A 22757-nucleotide genomic window follows, 5' to 3' on the forward strand; every position below is an offset into this window, starting at 1 on the left:
AAGTGTTCAAGAGAAACAAGTTCTCCCTCTAGTATTTCAAAATAATACTGAATTTTCGACCAATCCAGCCAAAAGAGTCTTCCCCAGATTTTATAAGCACCTGAATCCTACTGGACAGAGCACTGTTCTAAGAAAAGTTCTGGTTTCTAATACCACCTCTACTACTTACAAACATATTGCCTAAATTCTTCAAGCCCTAGACCACAGTCTCAAAAATGCAAATAATACTTAACTTATTTCAGGAGAATATTTGAGAAAATGAAACAATACAGTAAACATACTTTGAAAAGTATAAAATGTTGCACAAATATTTGATATTACTAAAACTGGATTGAAATTTTCAATATTGCATTTTTGTAGGCCTTAAAACATTGTACACATGAAATTTAGTCACATCTTAAAAAAATTTTTTTTAATATTTATTTATTTTGAGAGACACAGAGAGACAGAGAACGGGCAGGGGAGGAACAGAGAGAGAGGGAGACACAGAATCCAAAGCAGGCTCCAGGCTCTGAGCCATCAGCACAGAGCCTGATGCGGCGCTCGAACACACGAACCATGAGATCATGACCTGGGCCGAAGTCAATTGCCTAACCGACTGAGCCACCCAGGCACCCCGAAATTTAGTCACATCTTAAAGAGAACTCCAAATTCTAACAAGATTACCCACCTTGTTACAAGATTACCCATTACTCAACTAAATACTCCCCTGCAATATTGCATTGTTGGAAGGAAAATAAAATGATTAGGGCTTCTGGTAATTACTTCAGAAATTACTTTCAAGGTTGCTTTTTTAAAGATGTTACTGAGCAAGAACTAAAAAAAGGGGAAAAAATAGAAGGAAAGGAAAGAAACTGAATAATACTCTCAACTTGTCATCTCAAAGACAACTTATATTTTGTAATTCAGAGTCAAAGTGTCCTTGAAATGAAGGACTAGGGAGTATGAAAATCATTTCCCCAATTCTTAATTCTCCAATATGCAAGCATACATAAGAAAGAAGTGTAGCACAAAATGCTTTGGGAAAACATTTTATGTCTTAGGAAGCTCTCAGTAAAATCACAACTTATCAAGAAATACTGAGAATACATTAAATGGTACAATATACTCAAAGGCAAACAATCTCCTTAACTTGCTAGTACCCCACAACAAAGGTTACTTAATTCTGGCTCCTTATTTCTTTTTTAATGATTTCATTTTTCTGCTTAAGTGTGCTTTAAGTCTCACTATGACCAAACAAAAAGTCATTTTTATGCAGTTATCTAAACACACACACGAGAAATAAATCTGCTTATACAGCTTTAGTTAATATAATGGTGAGTTGATTCTACCAATGCTGATAATGCCACTAAAAATGTATTGTTAGTGTACTACATTGACCATTACATTGTACAAAGCAGTTGTACAATCATAAACGAGTGACAGTTAATCAACTAAATGCACAGATGACATTTACTTCCTATTATTCACCCATTACATTTGGGCAAGGGTAGGGAGGGGACCTAGTCTTGCATTCAAAGTTGAAAAAATATTTCAACTCTGTAGATTATATTGTGACAGGCAATTATTCAGTGAGATACATTTTTAAAACTGTTTAAGGCAAGCAATACTAGGAAAGACATTTATAATTTACATGACAAAGATTAAGCAACAGACTTACATGTGATATAAATAAGATACAACCAAAATCCACTTTAACAACATACTGGAATTTTTATGGGAGAATTTTTCTTGAAACAGCTCTTTGAATGTAAATTTGATCAAAGAAAGCAAAACATTTATCATATTCAGCATAAACAGTAGCTTTATCCACTCAATAAAAGATCAGTGAACAAAAATTTGACCATGTTAAGCATTTTCATTGCTAAAGTGAAATTTTCCATTGTATTTTTCTAATGAATATAAAGTGACTGAAGTTACTCCTTTGGAGTAACATATATACAACTGGCATTCTCCCTCCAGACAGTTGAAAGTTTTACAATTTACTTCAAAATAATTTGTAGTGTACTGTTTCTCAACTCTTTTCTAGCCCAACACATTCAATATATATAGCACACAGAGAGATATCAACAAATACAACAGAAAAATTCTTACATGGCCTATTCACATGGGGAGGGGAGGGTCCTGTATCCGGACTGGGGATGGAAGAGTGTATTTTACAAATCCTTCTGGGAGAATTAACTTAAGTAATTCCCTCTCCCAGCCCTCTAGGAAGTTGGCTGAGGAGGAAAGGAAAAGAGGCAACATTTAATTTTTCCCCCTATAGGTACTTGCTAATTTATGAGTAAGAAGGAGCAAGAAAAGCTGGCACATATACATCCCCTAGGTTACGCAAGGGATTAAGGAACTTGAAATTCAGTGATGTAACTACAGTATCCATACGGACACACAGGGCAAAGGCAGGATAGCACAATGGTTAGAAAGACAAACTTGAGCCACACTACAGGACAGCCACATTACAGGATAAACTCTAGTACTAGTAAATTATTAGCTGTGTCAGCTTGAGCAAGCATGCTAAACACTCTGGGCCTCAATTTGCTTCTCTGCAAAATAAGGAAAATAGTATCTACTGTATCTTATATTAAATGAATTAATACAGTAAAGAACTTAAAATAGTGCTTACTTGTGTCAGGCCATATTCTAAGTGTTGGTTAAAGAAAGAAACTAGAAACCACAAGGGAGTATGAAGGCTAAAAGTAACAGACAAGTACTACAGAGTCAGTACCTTCAGAGGAAGAACACAAAGAATACTGCTGAGAAGAGGGGAGGTGCCCTAAGGACACACTGTCAGGGCTGTCCACAGCTGCCCCACGTGCTGGACTGAATTTATAGCAGCAGTTGGGGAGTGAATCTTAGAATAGTGAGAGGCAACTGCGGCTAGCTGTCAGGAGCCTGACACAACCACAAAATTCAGTAAGCTAATAGTTAAGAACACTTAAATAACTTTGTTAATAGCTAGATACAGCATTCCTTAGCAAGTGTTTCTATCTTAGTGGTTTGTGTGTCTGCACATGTGCACATACACACACACGCACGCACATATAAAGGAGATTTAACACAAATATGCATATATGAATAACTTTTAAAAATCAGTGATTTCTCAGGGCACCTGGGTGCCTCGGTCGATTGACTATCCTACTCTTGATTTCCACTCAGGTCATGATCTCAGGGTCGGGGGATCAAGCCCTGCATCAGGCTCCATGCTCAGCATGGAGCCTACTTAAGATTCTCTCTTTCTCTGCCTCTGCCTCTCTCCCCTGCTTGCACACTCTCTCTCTAAAATAAAAAATAAATAAGAATTTTTAAAAATCAGTGATTTCTCAATGAATTGTCAATAATCTTTATATTTCATTCAATTATTTAAAAAATACAATGGATTTTTGTGAAATTGTATTGAAAAGGTATAGAGAGAATTCCAACAATGAGTATCTGACAGACAACTGGATATTAATCAGCTGCTGGGAAAAGGAGTAAATACAACCAGGCACTCAACTTGTAAGCTATAAACAAAAAGTAAACTGGGAATCGGAATGTGTACCTGAACTCTGCCTTTACTTCTATGTTCCTCAAACAACCTCCCAGAAAGCACTTTTTCCTTACAAACCTCATTATGTAAAACACTTGGTATCAAAAGGGATGACAGGCCGAAGCATAAAACCTCTACTTAGTAAAAATTCCTGAATTCTATATATTGACAGATGTCATAAAAAGGTGAGTCGGTGAGATCTGCCAGATAGAGACCTGTTCACCACATGCAGACAGAGAAGCCACCGAGTGAAAGACGGGAGTCTCCAGAAATGCAAACAATGTACAAGTAGGGAACACTACTGTTCCCTGCATGAACCACAAAGAAGACCTGTTTTCCAAAGAAAAACCCCAATTTAATAAGATATCAAAGCAACTTTCTGCTGAAATGCAAAATTTAGTATTTGTCTAAACATTATTTTAGTGAATGATGACTTTCAAGGCACAAAAATGAGGACATTGAGATGTTTCATTGGAATTTTATACAATACCCATGTCCTCTATTTTCCTGGAGACTTATTCTATTTTCTCATTTGACTTGAATTACAGGCCAACAGAGTTATTTCATTGCTACAATCACCTTCTCAGCTCCACCTAGATACAAACAACTTTTGTAAAAGCTAAAGGCTGGAAGAAACAGTTTTCTCTTCTCATCCAAGAAAAACCCTGAGTCAACTTTCATATATTATTAGCTACTGCAGAAATCAGTATTTACATTAAAGGAGACAAAGTTCAAATACACAAGATGCTACAGGACAAGAGTATTCCCTCTGGTAGATGAAAGGATAACAGAAATCTCCAAAGCAGCTACAACCATTTTGTCACAGGCATAAGAGCATGAGAGATGGCCTAAGTAGAAGAAATAGCCCCCGTCCAAAGAATTCATTGGCATTCATCCATTTCTAATCCCTTCCACCTCTTACCTTTTCCAGGACTCTTACATTCAATCTATTAGTAGCCCCCCAACTCCTTCACCCCAACCTAGCTATCACACCAAAACACACGCACACATTCTCATTCTCTATCTCTCTCTCTCTCTCTCTCTCTCCTCCCAAATGGGAATCTTAAGAAATTGGGAGAAACTGAAGGTAGTATATTCATTCCAAAAGGAAAAGCTTTTTTCCAAAGCTTCACTATGGTAGGACTTCTTACCATGAACTGCAGAGTAGATTCAGTGGGTCAAAGCCAGCAAGCAGGAGAGATGGCAGCCATTCCTTATATGTTGTCTGTGCTTTAATTGCATGACTTATAAATTCAGAAATATGGTTCCATGGTGCCAATGGACAACCTTTCTTCAAAAAGTAGCGAAATACTAAAAATTTCTCATACTTCAGGCAGTATGCCAGATGAAGTTCATTAAGCTGGGCTCCATATTTCAAAAGTATATTCACAATTCCAAAAAACTCGCAGCTCCAGCAGAAAGAAAGAAAGAAAGAAAGAAAGAAAGAAAGGGAAGAAAAAAGAAGACAAGTTAGACTTTCATATGAAAAACATTCTTGCAAATAGTTAATAGTCTAATAGCTCTCTTCCTGTTGTTGTAGGCTCTTGTTTCCCATGTAAAGTTAGGCAGTCACTGGGGGAGGCAGAGAGCTTCTCCTGCCTCTGTTGGGTTTTTATTACTTTTAACTCAAAATAATCTTAACGCCAAAGTGATACATTTTGGGGGGCTCTCATCTGTAGTCCCTTCACATATCTAGTGAACTGGGACTAGAGAACTAGGGGAAAGGGAGTATTCTACTTTTTAATTTACACTCTCCTGCATGGTTTTTAATTTTCAGCTATGAACAGGCAGTGTCCTTAGAATTTTAAAAATTCATCTTAAGTAGATAATTTAAAAGTTACCATTGACAAACAGAAAACTCTTCTCAAATTGTGATATTTTTGTACAATTAAGTATCTACAACAAAATATTTACTAAGCCAAGTTCATAAGCAATGTCATCAGTCCCTAAAGACAGAAAACTCATTCTAGGAATTTCCAATATACCATTTCCTTTAGCAATAGCCTTAGTCAATTTCCCTTTTACTTTTAAATTAATAATGGTAAAAACAAGGAAAGCTTTTTTACGAACAAAAATTTAACTTCGTTTTATATTTTTAAATTAATCTTCTCTATCAAGTACTTCTACAGAATAAAAGTGTATCATTTTAGGAGCATTGGAGTGGCTCAGTTGGTTGAACATCCAACTTCAGCTCAGGTCATGATCTCACAGTTCAGGAGTTTGAGCCCTGCACTGGGGACAGGAGAGACCCTGTGAGACAGAGCCTACTTCAGATCCTCTGTCCCCTTCTCTTTCTGTACCTGCCCTGCTCAGGTTCTCTCTCTTTCAAAAATAAGCAAATTTTTAAAAATATATATATCTGGGGCGCCTGGGTGGCTCAGTCGGTTAAGTGGCTGACTTCGGCTCAGGTCATGATCTCGCAGTCCGTGAGTTCAAGTCCCGCTTCGGGCTCTGTGCTGACAGCTCAGAGCCTGGAGCCTGTTTCAGATTCTGTGTCTCCCTCTCTCTGACCCTCCCCCGCTCATGCTCTGTCTCTCTCTGTCTCAAAAATAAATAAACGTTAAAAAAAAAAATATATATATATATATATATATAATTTTATACCTATTAAATTGGTTTTTTTTTAAATGTATCATCCAAGACTGATAAATTGTGGTGAAACTGAATGAAAATAAGTATAATCCTTTTCCAAGAGAGCTAATTGGCAAGATGTATCAAAGAGATATCACGGCAAGTTATAGGGGCACAAACTCTGGAGCCAGCCTGTTCAGCTACTTAGTAGCTATGGGATTCTGAACAAATTGCATAAACTTTCTGGCACACAACACTAGCACCGTACATGTATCTGTAAAATAAAATTTTATGTAAAGTAAAACAGCATAGTGTGCCTGGCTGGCTCAGTAGGTAGAGCATGAAACTCTTGAAATCTCAGGGTCATGAGTTCAAGCCCCACGCTGGGTGTGGAGCCAAGTTAAATAATAAAGAAACAAAAAACCAAATAGAATAGAATAAATACATATCTTAGGAATTTATCCAAGACAAAATAAAAAAGAAATTATATCCTATTGGCAAAATATATTAACGACAGTATTATCTACAACAGACTTATTTTTTCTATAATGGACTTTTAAAAGAAAATTACCTAAACGTTTAACGAGGAGCAAATAAGTACAAAATATGATATGGTCATCAAAAACTGCAATCATGGTGGTTTTGAGACCACATTTTAAAAACTATTTATGTTGGGGCACCTGGATGGCTCAGTCAGTTAAGCGTTCAACTTCAGCTCAGGTCATGATCTTGTGGTTCATGGGTTCGCCCTGCGTTGGGTTCTGGGCTGATAGCTCAGAGTCTGGAGCCTGCTTCAGGTTCTGTCTCTCCCTGTCTCTCTATCCCTCCCCTGCTCTCTTTCTCTCTCAAAAATAAATAAAAACCATTAAAAAAATTTTTAAATTGTTTATGCTATAATTGTAACAAAACTTAGTAAACATGTATGTTCATTATGTATACAACTGTGAAAGAAAATATGTAATAAAATTATTCTCCCTTTGAAATTGGCATTAATCCTATTTTAAACTATAATTAAATAATATTTCATTAACCACAGTATCATAGAACCTGAGTAAATAAGAGGCATAAAAATTATTGATAAAACAAGTATAAAATGTTTAAACCACTGTTATATGAAACTAACTCCTTCTAAGGACTTAATGTCTAGAACTTGAAATGAGGTTTTAAAAGCAGTTAAAAAAACAAATACATAAGTAAAATGTCACCTAACCCCTGTATATTTTCATAACTCTATGCTGTTTAATCTCCAATTTGTGCTTTTCTTTAGTTAAAACCTTAAATGGCATTTGCTTTACTTTTAGTTATTTACACAGCAATTAGAAAAGACAAATTAATAATTCCAAAATTTCTTTATAAAAATTAAAAACTTTTTTGCCTGTCTACCATCTTGTTATTTGTTCCTGATAAGAAGTCCATCATTCATATCATTGTTCTTGAAAACAGTCCTGTATGTATGTATTTTTTGCTCTAGTTCTTTTCAGATACAGGAAACCTGACAGATTTGTCGCCAACAGTCTTGCACTACAAGAAATGCTAAAGGATATACTTCTGACTGACGGTTTTAAACAGTTATCACCAATTTATTTCAACCACCTCGACCTCGTTTGACTAGGCTCTCGTTATTTTGCCTGCAGTTATTACTTGCTGATTCCACTATACACATGGACTGTTGAACAAGTTCCAATATATGCAGGTAAAGTGTGAGAAACTGCCTCACTACAAATGGGATGTATAATTCTCCAGAAGCCTGGCAATTTTCGAGGCATGAGTGTTTACATGTGCAATTCAGGGACTGGTTGAACTCTTCCCTCAAAAGCTTTGAAACCATCAATAGCCTAACCACAGATACTTTAGCTCTTAATGATTTAGCTCTTAAAGAAACATACTTTTGCTACAGAATACAAAGGTAAATGAAAGCCCTAAATGCAAGCTATTAGATTAAGTGCTACAGATGGCTTCTCTAGCCATTTTCTGTTTAGAAAAAAACCTACAAAACAATTAGTGGCTTTCCTATTAAAATTTCAATATAGCACCTAGACATGTGGCTCCTGCTAAGAAAATTTGAGAAACAAGGCCAAAAGAGAAACCATCCATCTCTAAAATGTGGCAGGAACATTTGCACACACAATTCCTTATAATAACAAATTTTAGTGAGTATTTATTCAGTACCAGCCAGTGTGCTAAATGTGCTATGTGGAAGATTTGCCATAATCCTCACAACAACCCTAAGAAGTTAAGTTCTATTATTATCTGTAGTCTAGATACAAAACTGAAGCTTAGACACAAAGCTAGTAACTAGCAGAATTGGCATAATTCCACACCAAAATCTAACCGGTGAATATGGCATGGCAAATACATGAAATATGTCTCCTCCAACTATTACGAAAACTGAACACTTAATGAAATAGTTAAATGAAATTGGGGAATATTTTAAGCCCAGACCTGTTTCCCAAAGTATATTCCATGGACCACTAAATCCTGGAAATGATCTATATGACAAAGGCTCCATACTGAAAATATTTGAGAAACTCTATATACTCTATGATGCGGAAATATTGGAGTTCAGAGCTGACAGCCAAGAAAGAATTCTTGCGGCATTTTGGTGCAATTAAAGGTGGCTTTTATTGTAGTATGGGGATAGTACCAGCGGGCAGAAGAAGATGTCTCAAGAATTCTTTCTTGGCCATTGGCTCTGAACCCCAATGTTTCCAATGGCTCCCACAGTGGAGCCAGGAAAGAAAGAACTATAGGATGAACTTATTTTTTTAAAGTATGCTAGAAAATAAATACATAAAAGTATGCTAGTTACATTTTCTTTTTTTTTTTTTTTAATGTTTATTTATTTTTGAGACAGAGAGAGAGAGAGAGCATGAACAGGGGAGGGTCAGAGAAAGAGGGAGACACAGAATCTAAAACAGGCTCCAGGCTCTGAGCTGTCAGCACAGAGCCCGACGCGGGGCTCGAACCCACGGACCACAAGATCATGACCTGAGCCGAAGTCGGACGCTTAACCGACTGAGCTACCCAGACGCCCCTACATTTTCAAAGTAAACACCAAAAATGTCTTCTTCAACCTCCGGATACATTTCAGAAGAAATATCTTTAAAATTAAAGAAATAGGTCTGTTAAGTGAGAAAATCACAGGCCCCACATGGCATCACCCGGGTTAAGGCCCTGAGTCAGTAAACCAAGGCTTAAGACCTAACATACGTGCAGTTTAAACTCCCTAAGGAATATGACTTAACCAGTCAACACGGAATTTCCTGGTCAATATTAGGAAATTTACTGATGGGCCCCTTCCATCTCCTTAAGAGGGCAACCTTGCCTAAACAATGTATTACTTGCTAATAAATTCCTGTCTCCTCTTTTTATGCCCTCCAGCTGCCTTTAAAAACCTTTCTTTTATCTAGTTCAGGGGAGATTTCTCCTTGCTAGATGGGATGCTACCCGATTCGTGAATTGTTTAATAAAGCCAATTAAGATCTTCAAATATGGGGCGCCTGGGTGGCTCTGTTGGTTAAGTTTCCGACTCTTGATTTTGGCCCTGCGTTGGCCTCTGAGCTGGCAGCACAGAACTGCTTGAGATTTACTGTCTCCCTCTCTCTCTGCCCCTCCCCAGCTCTCTGTCTCTAAAAAAAAACAAAAACAAAAAAACAAAAAAACAACTTTTTTTAAAAAGATCTTCAAATTTACTCAGTTAAATTTTTTTAAACAGGTCCAATCATTAATCTGAAAAAAGCGTAATAAAGAGAGTTTAAAATGCCCAAAAAGTCTATAAACACAGGAACAAAGGTATATTTATAGTAAACATAAGGTTGTCCTGTTTCAAACTTGTGTAGATTCCCTCCTTTCTTTAGGACTTCACAGACATCACCATAAGAAAAAATATTAGAAGACTTTCACGGAAAAAAACTTACTTAACATTGCTTACCCCTTTGTTTCCCAAACTTGTGTGTCTGGAAACCCCCTGTGTCCTATGCAATATCTAATGATCTATAGAAATAGTACTGTACAAAACACACTTTGGAAAACCCAGGTCTAAACTTCTCACCCTTGTGTCAGGACAAGAGCCCTCCTAAAAGCTTATGTGACTGCTTAGTACTACATTACAGACCCTTTTCTAACAAAACTACCATTTATATGGTAAATAAGAAACACAAAGTGAAGTAGATGATCATAAAACTTTATCAGCATGCCCTGAGCTTGTAGAAAACCTCTTAAGTAGGTGTATAAGCTCCAGAAACACAGGCACCTTCCATGCTATGACTTTGATTACCACATATCATTGAGCAACAATTGGCCCTAAGGTTTACATAAACTTAGGTTAAAATATAAATTACATGGACATATGCACATAATTCCCTTAACACTTAAATTCTCTCTCAAGCCCTGATGAAGAATTGGAAAAACTCTGGAAGAGCATAGAGATTAAAAAGAAATAGTCCATCCTATTTAACACAAATATCAAGAAATAACTATGCCACCTTAAGAGACTGCACATTGTATAGACAATAAAAATCAACAGATACTAAGAGAAGAGGTTTAAAAACTAAAAAAACAAAACAAAACAAAACGTCTAGGCCTTATTTTTAGGGTTGTACCTTTTCCATCATTCTGCTCTTTGAAATTGAAAAATGTGTACAGAAGTAGTGCCCTGATGACAGGAGTACAATGAAAGGAAATTCAACATGTTAACAAGACTTATTTTAAGGAAATAGAAACAGGCAAACATGTTCAGCATTTTATGTCCAATTAGCCAACAAAACATCTAACCAACTTATTAGCTGAATTGTCAAAAGGTCATATAATAAGTTTCAGCCATCAGCTGAAAACAAAATGAAGACATTAGGTCCTGCCTGATGTACCCATGTGTGATATGATGATGAGAATGGACACAATTTCTATAAAACTAATGGGATAACAATAATCAGCATCAATTAGAAAGACAAAATCAGGGGCGCCTGGGTGGCTCGGTCGGTTAAGCGTCCAACTTCGGCTCAGGTCATGATCTCATGGTCCGTGAGTTCAAGCCCCGTGTCGGGCTCTGTGCTGACAGCTCAGAGCCTGGAGCCTGTTTCAGATTCTGTGTCTCCCTCTCTGCCCCTCCCCTGTTCATGTTCTGTCTCTCTGTCTCAAAAATAAATAAACGTTAAAAAAAAAAAAAAATTAAAAAAAAAAAGAAAGACAAAATCAGGTCAGTTAAGCCATGGTCATGTTTTACAGTCATATACAAAAGGCATTAACACGTGTTCAAACTGTCCTGAAATTTCTCAGCTTCCCTCCTCCTTTACCCATTCCAGTTAAAAGAGTCTTTTTCTTGTATTTTCTCATTTGTATTGAACTACTTAGCTATGCTCTTGAAAGACTGGCTTTCATGTCACTGCAGTTGTTAACTTTTTAGCCCAAAAGGACAAGGACTGCTTTTGTACAGTGGTGCAGGAGACACCTTTCCATCATGCCTCATAGTGGTGAGGAGAGTTAAAGATCACTGCGGAAGCTCACCGTCTCAAGGGGAGACAGAACAAAAATGTCTCAGAATCCTGAGCTGAAAAGTTAACTTGGCTGAATAAAACCATAAAGAAGGGAAAACATAAAACCCAGAGCCATTATTTGTATTTATTATTTTCACCACCTTTCCATGTTCATTGTACTATTTGCAAAAGGAGACAAAAGCTTACTAAAAGCACAACAGGCCAATAGTGCAAGAAGGGCCACAAATACTAAATTTCCATATGTCAAACACACACATGTGAAAACAAGTTTCTGACTCATTATTACTAAAGTCAGTGTTGAGTAAATCTTTTGATTTTATACCAAACTAACATTATTATAAAAACATATGGCTACTATAAAAATAAAATTTCAAAACTTATGCCACTAAACTTACCTTTTAACCAATCTCTGAAAACTTGAATATCTAATAATAATTAATTTCACTAAATATAGTCTTTCAAGCTCTCTGCTACCATTTTCGCGACCAAAACTCAAGTTCTTATTAATAGTTGATAAATAGGATAAAGGAAGTTCATAGCTTCAATATAGAACAAAAGCACATAATAGTTATTTTAAATAAAAACTATATTCAACTATCCTTGCTTTTTAAATGGTAATTCTAATTAATTTAATTAATTTTAGGTGTGTGACTACAGAGAATCCAATTTTTTTGAAGATTTTATTTTTAAGTAATCGTTACACCCAACATGGGGCTCAAACTCACAGCTCCAAGATCAAGAGTAGCATGCTCTTACAACTGAGCCAGCCAGATGCCCCCAAGAATCCAAATTTTAAGATGCATACTTATTGAAAGAAATAACCACAACTTAACACATTTTTCAATTTTGATTTTTTTTCCTAGATGGCTATGCTGTCCTCTTGATATACTAAAACAAAACCTACTGTGAGAATGACAGTTTTCTTGCATGATCAGCAAAGTTCTATATGGAGTTCCAAAATAATCAAGTGATACTCACATTACATGTACAGTGACTGACATGCAAACTAACAGATGTTAATTAGCTAATATAAATGTAGTATAGATATTAAAATTTAATTGATATCGTCTTCTAGCTAAATGGAGGATGGCAAGGAGAAGAAATTAACCATGGTATTTTTTTTTACTATGTGCCAAAAATTGTGCAATGTACTATACTCAGGTCAACTCCTTTATATACACACATTAAATGCAAGCATAGGTGATTATGAGGCTACCATCTTTCAGATTTAGTCCCTTGGGAAAGGCTTCCCCTTCAATTAAATTCTCCACAAAGTAGGTAATAGTGGCAAAGATGTCTCAACATCTTTACGGCAATTAAGTCTATTGCCATGGGTTGCAGGCAAACAAATGAAAAGTCAATTAGAAAGACTAGGAGAATGCACCCTTATAAAACAGGTATTTTGATGGTATAGCTTTTTCCCTATAGACTAACAAGTAATACCTTCCAATGACTTTTCTCACTGAAAAAACCTACCTTACTAATTAAGAATACATTTGGTTCAATTACAAGTTCCCATACGGGGGTTAAAAAAAGCTGATAAGCCCTTTTTTAAAGCCACAAAACCAGATTTCAATTGTGGCCTATAGGGCCACTTCACAGAGCAAAATTTCCAAAAGTAGCAAAAACAAAGGATGTTAGTTCATGTCTGTGATCAAGTACCACTATACACCATTCTGATGCTTCTTCACTTTTAGTTTTCAGCAGTTCGATTGTTTTTTGAGCATGCTCTTTTTTTTTTTTTCTTTTGGCTTTCTCCTGTAACAGTTTACTAAACTTTCTAAATCTAAAAATGCATACCTTGATCCAATATTGGGATACTTTTGGCCATTATTAGTTCACATAATTTTTCTACAGCAATCTCTTTCTCCTCTCCTTCTGGACTCTACTGACATTAATGTCACTCTGTTGATGTCATCCCCCAGGACTCTGAGGCTCTGTCCTTTTCTACTTCACCTAATCTTTTTTCTCTCTTCTTCCATTTGGATAATTTCTATTGGTTTATCTTCAAATTAACTGACTCCTTCCCCTTCCTCTGCCTCTTCCATTCTGCTATGGAACCCATGCAGTGAAATTTTCATTTCAGATATTGTATTTTCCAGTTGTAAAATGTCCAGTTGGTTCTTCTCTCATAGTTTTTATTTCTCAGTTGAGAATTTCTACCTTTCCATTTATTTCAAGTGTATTTACCTTAAATACTACACTATGATAGCTGCTTTCAATTCCTTTATATTTCCAACAGCTAAATTATCCCAGTTTGATGCCTGTTCATTCCTTTCCCTTGAGAATTGGTCATAGTATACTTACATGTCAAGAGATTTTAAACTGTATCCTAGACATTGTGATGCTATTGTTGTATTATAATCCTTACTTTTGCTTGTTTATTTTGGCAGGCATATGACCTACTTAGTTTCAGACTGCAATTTGGCTTTGCCTTCTACAGACCACAGTTCTGTAGAAGTTCAGTTCTCAAAGACTTTGTTATGCTATTTTGGGTCTGGTCCCACAAAATGTGCCACCCAGAGGTTACTCTGAGACTTTGGGTGACAGTTTAAATCTTGTTTACAACAATGTCTATCTGTCATTCAAAGAGCGGGGTGAACTCAGGACATATGCAGAGAATCAGAGGATACCCTTCCTTCAGCTCTCTCTTCTCCAGAATTCCCCTCACCCTGTCTTTCCCATGGGGTTCAACCTTCCTGATTCCTCAGGCCAGAAAAACATTAATTTTAAGGTGTTTGAGGGTTAACATTAGCACTATGTCATATGGTTTAATTCAAACTATACTTAGAAGCTGATGAGGCATGAGTTTAGCTGCTATTCCTCCAAAAGGTAAAATGAAGGCCAGAAAAGACTATCATTATATTGGACAAACACACATAAAAACTATCCAAAACCATTATGTTCTGATATAATCTTTTTAAAAGGTCATTTCCCCCACATCGGGCTTACTGCTGTCAGTGCACAGCCTGCTTGGATCTTCCATCCACCCCCCTCTCTGTGCCTCTCCCCAACTCGTGTGCACGCTCTCTTTCTCATGCTCTCTCAAAAATAAATGAAAACATTAAAAAAAATTTTAAAGTTCAATTCTGACCTAATAAAAAAATAGAGTTAGATACATATAGAGAAAAATAAGTGAAATAACTAAAGTCATCAATGTAGCCCTCCTTTAGAAAAACTAGACATGTTTTAAAGACAAAACTTGGAGAGGTACACAACGAACTACTATGAAATCATGAAAGTTATGCATAGGGCAGGTCCAGATACTCAGATTTACCAAAACCCCTAATATTCAGACCACAGTATATACCTGGAAGCTTACATTCAGAATAAATAAAATGAACTTCTATTTTACATAGCAAATGTTAAAAAATGGCTGACTGAAAAGCTTCATAAATAAATTTTTGATAGATGTTTCAATTAAATTGTGGAGAGGAGTCCATAATCATGAATTCAAGAGAGCCAATGGAATTTGAGGTATGCAAGCAACCTCTTCTGTGTCATTAAAAACAAGAGTGTCTATCTGCACAACTTATTCCATTACTAGATCAACCCTAGATATTATTCAGTATGTTTTTTTCTTACACATAGCCTTATTCTTACTATTTTAAAACCTTAGGAGTCTTATCAACAAGTACTGGTCAGAACCTAATAAAGCAGCAGTAATTCTTCATTTATTCTACCTCAGAAGATCATGGAAGATTAGCAAAACAAATATTTTAAGATCTTTTAATTTAATTTCCCTGACTTATATAGAGAAGTGCCACATACTAAATTCACTAAAAATACAATAATATTTACAAAACTAATATTTCATTTTTAGGCTCATAACAAGTTTTATAAATTTCAAGTGGTAAATAACCTGAAAAACAATGTCTTATTTGATAAAGTCATCTTAAATTCTTTTTTCTTCCCCAGCTTTACTAAAGTAAAACTGATAAATAAGATCGTAAGATATTTAAGTATGCAACACAGTAATTCCATATATATACACATTGTGAAAGGAATCCTCCCCCTACCACCAAATTAACACAACCATCACATTACATGTTTACCTTTTTTTTTTTTTTTGGGGGGGGGGGAAGAGAATTTAAGTTCTACTCTTAGTAAACTTCAACTATACAATGCAGTTTTATCAACTATAGTCATCATGTTACACATTAAATCCTGAAACCTTATCCATCATATAAATGAATGTTTTAATTCTTGAATTATTTTGATAACTAAGTATTATCAGAGAAATCCTGCATTTACTTTAATACACTGAAAGTATTCTGTAAAGTTGCTACAATAAAAATATGATCCAGGTCCAAAAAGGGAAGAGAAAAAATCTGACATTATCACCTCATTTTATTGTACTTTGATGGAACGACGTACATCACAGAGGGTTATTCATATCTTTCTAAGTTAACAATTTAGCTTCAAGTTTCATCATAAAAGAAAATCACTTGGAAATATATCTCCATGTAGCAAAAAAGGATAAAAATATAGCAAATATACATACTCCTTTTGGAAAGCCATACACATGGGAGAGCTGAACCCAAAGATGAGGCACATCTGGGCATCTGGGCTGTAGCCATGCTGGAGTAACATTTCTAGGCACTCTTCATGCCCTCCGAACACTGCAGAGTAAACGGGGCTCACTTTGTCTGGCCCAGTGTCACAAACGCGGTTGGTAAGTGGTATTAACAATTCCAAGATTCTGTAAGCACACAAGTTCAGGGCATTTCATGTTTTATATGTACATGAGTGCAGTCAACATTTCTATGGCACTTATTTTAATAGTCACCCTTTGATTGATTTAAAGTCTTTTTCTGTCTTCTACCTACATTAGATTATTACAGGATAATAAAATGTTACCCTTATTGTTGCTTTATACAAAGGTCCTTACACATATCTGAAACAGAATTAAGTAATGTTACTATAAGTAAATATGTAACAGGTTATCCTTATTTTTTCACTAATTATTTCCCTTGCCACCATCATCACCGTACTCTCCCAAATTCAAATTTTCTATTAGGTATTTTAGGATCTGATCATTTAAAACTTCATTATACCAGATACAAACTTATATCAAGAAAATAAATAATTTTCCTCCTTAAAGTACAAACTAAAATTTATTTTCCTAATTAATAAGAATTTTTAAAGAGGATGAGTGACATGCAATGAATAGTATTTTCATGAGGAAGGAATAAGAATTTCTGCTAAAATATTCTATTTTCTGAAAAGAATATGAGCTCTTTAAACACTGAGGCAGATTTATAAAGAAACTGGTTGCTAAGTAGAGGAAGTTCTAAAGAAAATCATTAAAACCTAAGTTCTTAGATTATTTGTAAACTTACCTCCAAGACTCACAGCTGGAAAAAAATTAACAGTTTACTTTTCTAAAATTAAAAATAAATCTGTAGGGATAAGGTCAGCCATGAAATCCCCCCTCTTTCTGGGAAAAGAAATGCAGGGTTACTCCAAAGCTACTTTTCTTTAGTACTTACATTCACAGAAGGGGTTACATTGAAGTGGTCTATGGAGGAAATCATTATAACAAAAAAATTCCCAATATTGAGAACAAATAAGGACAAATCCCAAGAGGGTTTTGGTATCAATTTAAAGCTCATGGTAGAATTGTATCTAAGACTTCTGTTTAAATAAACAAGAAAGAGTTAAGAAAAACACCAAATCTTAAAACCTAGGTATTCTGTTGAAATAAAGAATCACTTTAATGTCCCTCAATAAATGTGTTTTAAAAATGGATTGGAAAAATTAAACAAGGTGCAATAGTAAAATACCATGCCACCTAGTGGCATAATAACCAAATGACAGAATGTTTTCCTACTATGTAAACATATGAAAGTAATGACAATTTCACTATTACTTTTTAAATTAAATAATACAAACAACTACATGGGGCGCCTGGATGGCTCAGTGGTTGGGCGTCCGACTTCAGCTCAGGTCATGATCTCGCAGTCCGTGAGCTCAGGCCCCGCGTCAGGTTCTGTGCTGACAGCTCAGAGACTGGAGCCTGCTTCGAATTCTGGGTCTCCCTCTCTCTCTGCCCCTCCCCCACTCATTCTCTCTCTCTCTCTCTCTCTCTCTCTCTCTCTCTCTCTCTGTCAAAAATAAATAAACGTTAAAAAAATTTTTTTAAATAAAAAAATAATATGAACAACTACAAAACTACTATTTTAAATTATGACTCTAAAGAGTTTAAACATACACTTTTTAAAACTATTCATTGCCAATTTATGTTAAGACGGGCTGCCATATTCTCAGAGGTATAACCAGGTTATTCACTTCTAAGATTCCTGGAACCCCTAATTTTAGGGAGTTCCAACTTTCTTTAAGTCTCTTTCTCCAGAAAAATTTCTTAAGAACTTCTGACTAAGGAAGAAGAGTAACAGAAGTAGGGCAGGCAAGTACCAAGTTGGATTAGAGATTAAAGAGAAGGTCCAGTCACAGGGTTCAAGATGGGGAGAACTCCTTAGCCCACACAAAGGAAAGACTCGACCCAAGAAGGGTCACACACTCAAAAGTTTCCTGGGGTCAAACAGGAAACATCGAATAAGGCCATCAGATTGTTAACTAAAGACACCTGGAATAAAACCGGAGCAGAGCAGCAGAGTATGGCCACAGCTTGAGAAATTAGAGGAAAGTCTTAATACCCTGAGGATGCCCCAGGGCTCCATCTCCAGCCATTCTGTTCACACTAGGAAAGTGTAAGGCTAAGAGGAGCTGGGGATGGCACGGAGGACAGATATGGGGGTGGCTCTAATCATACAGCAGGCTGGTAGAGAAAATACCAAGGAGTTTGCCTAAGATAAAAGAACAGGCTCAGAAGATTTATTCCTTGCCGCCTTTTAATTACGAGACTATTTTTATTTTCTGTTTTACTACTTACTCTGTATGGCCCATTTGTGCAGCTGCATGAATAGGTAACTGCCAATCATCCTCATTACAGTAAAGATCAGGATCTGCCCCACTGGACAGCAAAAGCTCTACACATTCTGTGTGGCCCTCCTGAGCAGCAATGAACAAGGGAGTAGCTTCATCCAATGCTTGACAATTGACATTTGCACCTAATAGAGGATAACAACATGTAACAGGCAATCTTAATTTATTTTTTTTAAATGATAATTAACATAAATTTCAAAACAGCTGTCTTAAAAGGGTTTTATAGTACAATAGTTCCAACCCCAGTGGACGCTGTTGTATAAACATACTGATTTTCCAAACTTGTTGGTAATCATTTTAAATTGTTTTTGCTTTTATGTTAACAAGAAAACAAGTGATTAACATTTTAGAATTCATTTTTAAGCTAAAACAAAAATCTTATGCAATGAAGGATTCATTTCATTCCAAACTGTCCTCCAGCAAGCACTCTGTGGGTCCAGTAAGTAATCACTGAAAAGTGGAAAATACAAATCATCAAAAATGGATAACATCTGACTATTACAGAAAAAGATAAGAAAAACGTACGTTATAAGACTTTATAGATGCCATTAATCAATTCACGCTAAGATTTATGAAAAAAAAAATCCCCACAGATATGACATACATTGTGGCCATACCTTAAAACTAATGTTAACTATACTTTTCATTATATCCTTTTCCTTCATGACCACTGCATTTAGAGCCTTATAATGAAAGAGAAAATGTCTACTTAAATGGTTTCTGAGCAGACTTTCAGAGAACAAAAACTGAGGCGCCTGGGTGGCTAGGTCGGTTAAGCGTCTGGACTTCTGATTTTGGCTCAAGTTAGGATCTCATGGTTCGTAGGTTTGACCCCTGCTTCAAACCTGCTTGGGATTCTCTCCCTCCCTCCCACTGTCCCTCCCCCACCCACATGACAGCACACGCTCCTTCTCTCTCTGTCTCTCAAAAATAAACATTACAAAATAAAGAACAAAACTAATCAATTACTTAAATGCCGATATATTAAGATGTAAAAAAGTGACCTTACTTTTGGTGAAGGTTTTAAAAATAGCTAATTTCCCTCAATTTTTCTCATTGACAAATAACATGTTAAATATGCTAAGTATAGTGTTATTGCATGACAATGAGAATTTTTTAATTTCTCTAATGTCTCAGTGGAAATGCCTTCATCACAAGGGAAAAAAAATTTTTTTTCTTTGAATGGATGTTCTATAAATGCACCTTGAATAAACCACAGCCCTGAGACAGGTAAAAACTCTGCAAAACACAAATACTAAGTTAAAGGGTTGATGGAATTTCAGAAATTCTAACTGGACACTCAACACATCCAGATAAGTAGAATCTTCTCGACTTAAACAAGGTGGATGCTTCACGTACTGTCAACCTCAGAAAGAAGGGAACACTAAATATATTAAGAAAAGACTAAGTCAAGAAAGAAATCTACTTAACTTTCCTTTTTAAGCAGTTTCATTTTGATTGACAATTTCAAAGAATCAAAAAGAATAAGGAACCAGTCCCTATAAGATTACAGGTAGAAAGTTGGAAAAATGACAGATAATTCACTGAAAGGAAAATCATTTTAAGGAGTTAGAAACATATATAGCTACATGATAAATATACCTACACACCTTTTCAATTTGCTGTTCATAACTATTCGGGGGGGGGGGGAAGGAACAAAACAGAACAGGTGCTTAGCATTCTGGGAGACAAACTCGGCACGAGGAGACAATCATTAAGGTACTATTTAACCTATTTTATTTTAAATATTAGTTCCATGCTAATAATTGGAAGTTATGGAACTGGAGGCCATAAAATGAATTAGGACAGCCTCAGGAAAATACAACACAGAAGAAGAGGAAGAGAGGAAGTCACATGAGAAGGCCTGCTTCTAAGCCTCATTCTGCCAGGAAATATTTTCTAGATCTTTGGCAAGGTACTTAAACTCTCAGGGCCTGGGATTCTTAATCTAAAAAAGTACATGTTTAAATAAATAATTTTGGAGATTCCTCTCAACTCTAGATTCAATATTTGTAACAGGTATCTTAATTTGGCACTTAATGTTTTCTTTGCTCCATACTTCAACTTGCACATTTGAAGGTTTGTAAGAAGAAAGCAGAAATAAGAAAATATGTGCTTTGTTGTCGAAATAAACTTTGTTTTGTATATTTGGAGGCAATTTATTAAAAGCCTAGGTATTATAGACAAATATAAAAAGCCTAAGAATTTTTAAAAAATGTTTTGCCTAGCAGCAAATCTGGTGTATTTCCCTTCTGCTCGAAACTATCCATGGTTCATCAGGTTAGTACTACGAGTGTGTGCACAGCGTTTGGACGAATTTGAAAGCCCTTACATAACAAAGGTTTCCGGTCACAGAAATGTCATACAGCGTAAGAATGCCACCTCAACACCATCTCCTCTGGTAATGCTGAATGTGTAATGACTGTCACAGAGAAACCTTTAGCAGGGTTAGGTTGCTATTAATATATTCAAAGCGTAAACATGCTTTCAAATAAACCATTTAAATAATCCCACAATTTATCAAAACATACAACTCAAAGGCTTAATATACAAAATAGCTATCTAATAAATTAATTAAGCTTATATAGTCTTGTACCCTAGACAGTTGGAACTGCTCAGGTCCCCATAAGAAAGAACAGCCCCATCATTCAACTTGCCAATAAACCTGCTTTTGTGATAGATCGTTGTATTCCTCCTCAAATAAATTAGTAGCTGTGCATCACATTATGTTAGTAATAGACACTTAGTAACCAGGCTTATAAATCAACTTGTATGTACTCTTATTTACCACTAACATAAAACCATAAATTTTCACAACCTGATTTATATCTGGTCCAGAATGGTACTTCCCAGGAAGACACAGTTAAAACTGAAGATCTTAACAGTGCAAAGGCTAAAGGATTCAGCTTACCCGATGAAATAAGTATGCTCAAGCTTTCTAGCTTGCCATACTGAGCAGCCACAAATAAAGGTGTGATTCCAAAGTCATCCTGGCATTCCTTGTCTGCTCCTTTCTTAAGAAGCAATTTTATGATCTCACCATTTTCCTAAAGCACAGATTCATATTTTAAACAGGAGAAAACAAAGAAAATAGAAGGTATCTGTTTTCTTATCCCTGTGTTTTGGGGTGTTTTCATCTTCAGTAAAGGAAAACTTTTTTTTTTTAAGTGTATTGTTCAATGGGAAGGATGTACTAGACAGAGATTATTCTATATGTTTAGCCAGCCCATTAAACAGGTGAAACATTGATCTCTAAGAATTATAATCCTTTTAAAGCCTGCAAAATTAGTTTGCTAGCCCAAGCAGTAAGGAGTTAGCACAGTTTCTAAACACACTGCTGTAAATAAAGTAAGTCATTGCTCCTTATCAATTTATACCCTAAATATTCTGATGGTCTCTTAACTATGCCATCAACATATGAAAAACTTAGATAATCCCTGAATCCCAAAGCTGCTGGAACTACCAGAGCAGTTGGCTTATTCAGAATGATCATTAGCATTTAGACTGCCTTTTCTGTACTGTACTAACCATCATAAATCACAGGCAAGTAGGAAGCAAAAACTGTATAGAACTGTCATTTTAAAAGGGTAAAACACATAATTTACATGGAAATGAAATAATAAATTCACAGGTTACCTGAAAAGTAGCCTGATGCAAAGCGTTCCATCCACACATAGAATGGGATCCATTAACATTTGCTCCATATCGAAGCAACAGCCTTAACACATCTATATGTCCATTTTCAACAGCTGCGAATGCAACAGTCAAAACAATTATTGTCAGTAGAAAGGCAGGTTTGTAGGACTGGACACTTTGGTGATGTTCTCATCACTTATTCACCCTGGAATTCACAGTGCTGTGATCATTCCTATCAAGAAATCAAAACACATACTCCCTATGCAATCCCAAAACATTTATCACAGTTGTCTTAGCTTAAACCTATTAACATACACATCCTTTCTGTGAACAAAATTATTTTCAGTAGCATTTAAAAGAATACAGAGGAAATGGAAGTATGAGGCAAACATTTATTCTCTCTGCTAATAAAGACAATGTTTCTATTTAGTTAAAATGCAATTGGGAGAGAGAGAAGGATGAACAGGTCAGAAGAAACAGCAGTCTGAAGAAACAGTCCCAAAGGGATTGAAAGGTTGGCTGTTACTACCATTTGACCACAAATGACAATAGTCACTCCCCAACTGAAAAAGCAATACTGCAAG

At 35.9% G+C, this 22757-nt stretch overlaps 1 protein-coding gene across 8 annotated transcripts in view; it reads right to left on the bottom strand.

Moving 5' to 3' along the window:
• Positions 1-22757, bottom strand: part of ASB3 (ankyrin repeat and SOCS box containing 3) — a 113701-nt gene that overhangs the window by 18903 nt on the left and 72041 nt on the right. For 7 of the 8 annotated variants that reach the window (XM_042981380.1, XM_042981382.1, XM_042981379.1 and 4 more), the window contains 5 exons: positions 22174-22286; positions 21449-21584; positions 18485-18662; positions 16094-16291; positions 4678-4938 (listed from right to left, as the gene is read on the bottom strand). In XM_042981380.1, coding sequence (XP_042837314.1) covers positions 4678-4938; positions 16094-16291; positions 18485-18662; positions 21449-21584; positions 22174-22286 — 886 coding nt within the window. The remainder of the gene's footprint in view (positions 1-4677; positions 4939-16093; positions 16292-18484; positions 18663-21448; positions 21585-22173; positions 22287-22757) is intronic. The other variant, XM_007075408.3, reaches the window with a different exon arrangement.

This window comes from Panthera tigris, chromosome A3, assembly GCF_018350195.1.
Source record: "Panthera tigris isolate Pti1 chromosome A3, P.tigris_Pti1_mat1.1, whole genome shotgun sequence".
In the NCBI taxonomy this organism is placed as follows: Eukaryota; Metazoa; Chordata; class Mammalia; order Carnivora; family Felidae; genus Panthera; species Panthera tigris.